This window comes from Austrofundulus limnaeus, unplaced genomic scaffold, assembly GCF_001266775.1.
Source record: "Austrofundulus limnaeus strain Quisiro unplaced genomic scaffold, Austrofundulus_limnaeus-1.0 Scaffold1229, whole genome shotgun sequence".
NCBI lineage: Eukaryota > Metazoa > Chordata > Actinopteri > Cyprinodontiformes > Rivulidae > Austrofundulus > Austrofundulus limnaeus.
Genome location: NW_013953631.1, coordinates 28,505 through 30,290, shown reverse-complemented (window position 1 = coordinate 30,290; position 1,786 = coordinate 28,505). Strand labels below are relative to the sequence as shown.

The window sequence follows — 1,786 nt, the reverse complement described above, 5'->3', positions numbered from 1 at the left end:
TATATATAGTGTTATGTTTCGTCACAATTTCAAAGAGCCACTGCAGAGGGACCATGGAGCCACATGTGGCCCCAGAGCCACAGGTTGCAGACACCTTGCTTAATATTTATAAAATAATTGAATTAAACCTTTTTTCTTTTTTAAAATTAGCTGTGATCACCATCTTGATTTGAGTTGATTTCAAAAGTTAATCATAGCATATATGTCTGATTCATTTCTGAGTGCTGTTAAAACCCTTCATGAGTTTTTTTTATAAGTGCATAATTGCCGGACTTTCATCAGTGGGTAAAAAACCCCAAATTAACCATATTTAATTTGTGAATTATAGCCATCAGGTCATGATAGAGCAAACATTTATAAAAAGCATCCTCCTGAAGAACACTGGCTGCAGCTGATCCTTTCTGTTTTCTGCACCATCCAGTTTCTCCTGCACCGACGAACGCACCAAAGCCTTCAGTCATCTCTTCAAGCCTTCTGTCTGACCTCAAAGGCCTTTCTCTGTCCAATGTGTCACCCACCTTACAGGTTAGTGTACACTACAGCATGTGTGTGTGTGCTTGTTTGTGTGTCTGTGTGCGCATTAGGGACTTGTGTGGAGAAATTTCCTTCATCAACATGCACTGAGTCAATAGTTCCTTTCTTCCTGACACTGACAGTACAGCGCAGCATCAAATTCAGTGGTGAAATGAGCTTACTCCCCATGTGGAACATTTCTGCTCCAGACACCAACCTTTTCTGCCTTCTTATATTTATAGCCAGTCAGGACGGCCGTACAGCTCTCCCTGCTTCCTGTATCTCTTATAGTCTGTCTTTTTCCACTCTGGCTGTCTTTTTCTCTTCTTCTCTACACCCTTGAACTCTATTTCTGCGTCTCATCGGTGAGTCCACCCGCTCGTTTGTCTCCTCCTTTCCGTCACCTTCCATCTCTCTCTGTCAGATTGTGTGTCCCTCATGTCTCTGTGTTGTGTATATCTGATGGCTGACCTTTCCTACTCTGATAGCTCCTTTCTCACCACAGTTTGTGAGCTGTTCTTTCACATTAATGTGTTTTATACTGTGTTTTCTCCTGGGAGAAGTATGTCCAGACCATTCATTTTGCTATTGCTGTGTCTTTTTATGTTCAACAAAGTCCGATTTTTGAGTTCAGTGTTGGAAAATTTGAAATCAGAAAGGCCCGTAGAGGTAAAATCAGAATACTTATGTGAATCTTTAATGCTTTCATTTTTAAAAATTTTGTTACATCCGGATTTGTGCAAGTGTTGTTCGGGTCAACACAGTTCGCGGTCAACACAGTGTTAGCGAAAGATTTTTTCACCCGAGAATGACTCTTAATGATCTCCACAGTTCAGAATTATCATATTACATGTACCAACATTAACACAGGAGACGTACAGGTCCAGCCAAATGGAAAAAAATCACTCCAAAGTGGATTAAAGACATAAAAACAAAGGAAAGACGTTTGTGTTTATGGTTCCAGAATTTAGCCTTTTTCACTATTCCTTGGCTGCTTGTTCTGTGAATTTTTCACGTAGAGCTGTGACACTTATATTGTTGGAAAGAGCAGAGTCTGGGCTTTAAACTGATGGGCTACTTGTATGGTTTGGATCGTTTTAGTGTTGACAACTCCTGAGCAAGAAAAGTCCCTATTGGCTGTCCTAGAAGCTGCTGGATGACGTCATCACTTAATTTGCATAGTTGGATGTTTGACAACAGTTGTGATCTGAGCTATAGGAGAGATGATGAAGAGAAAAAAAATTGAATAAAAACATTAAATATGTTTACAACT

The 1,786-nt window shown here is 40.0% G+C and overlaps 1 protein-coding gene across 1 annotated transcript in view; it reads left to right on the top strand.

Moving 5' to 3' along the window:
• LOC106534641 (AP-3 complex subunit beta-1) overlaps positions 1 to 1,786 on the top strand; it is a gene marked incomplete at its 5' end in the record, with an annotated part of 66,459 nt that overhangs the window by 36,939 nt on the left and 27,734 nt on the right. Inside the window, 1 exon segment of the mRNA XM_014031341.1 lies at positions 422 to 525. Within this exon segment, the coding sequence (XP_013886795.1) occupies positions 422 to 525 (104 nt within the window).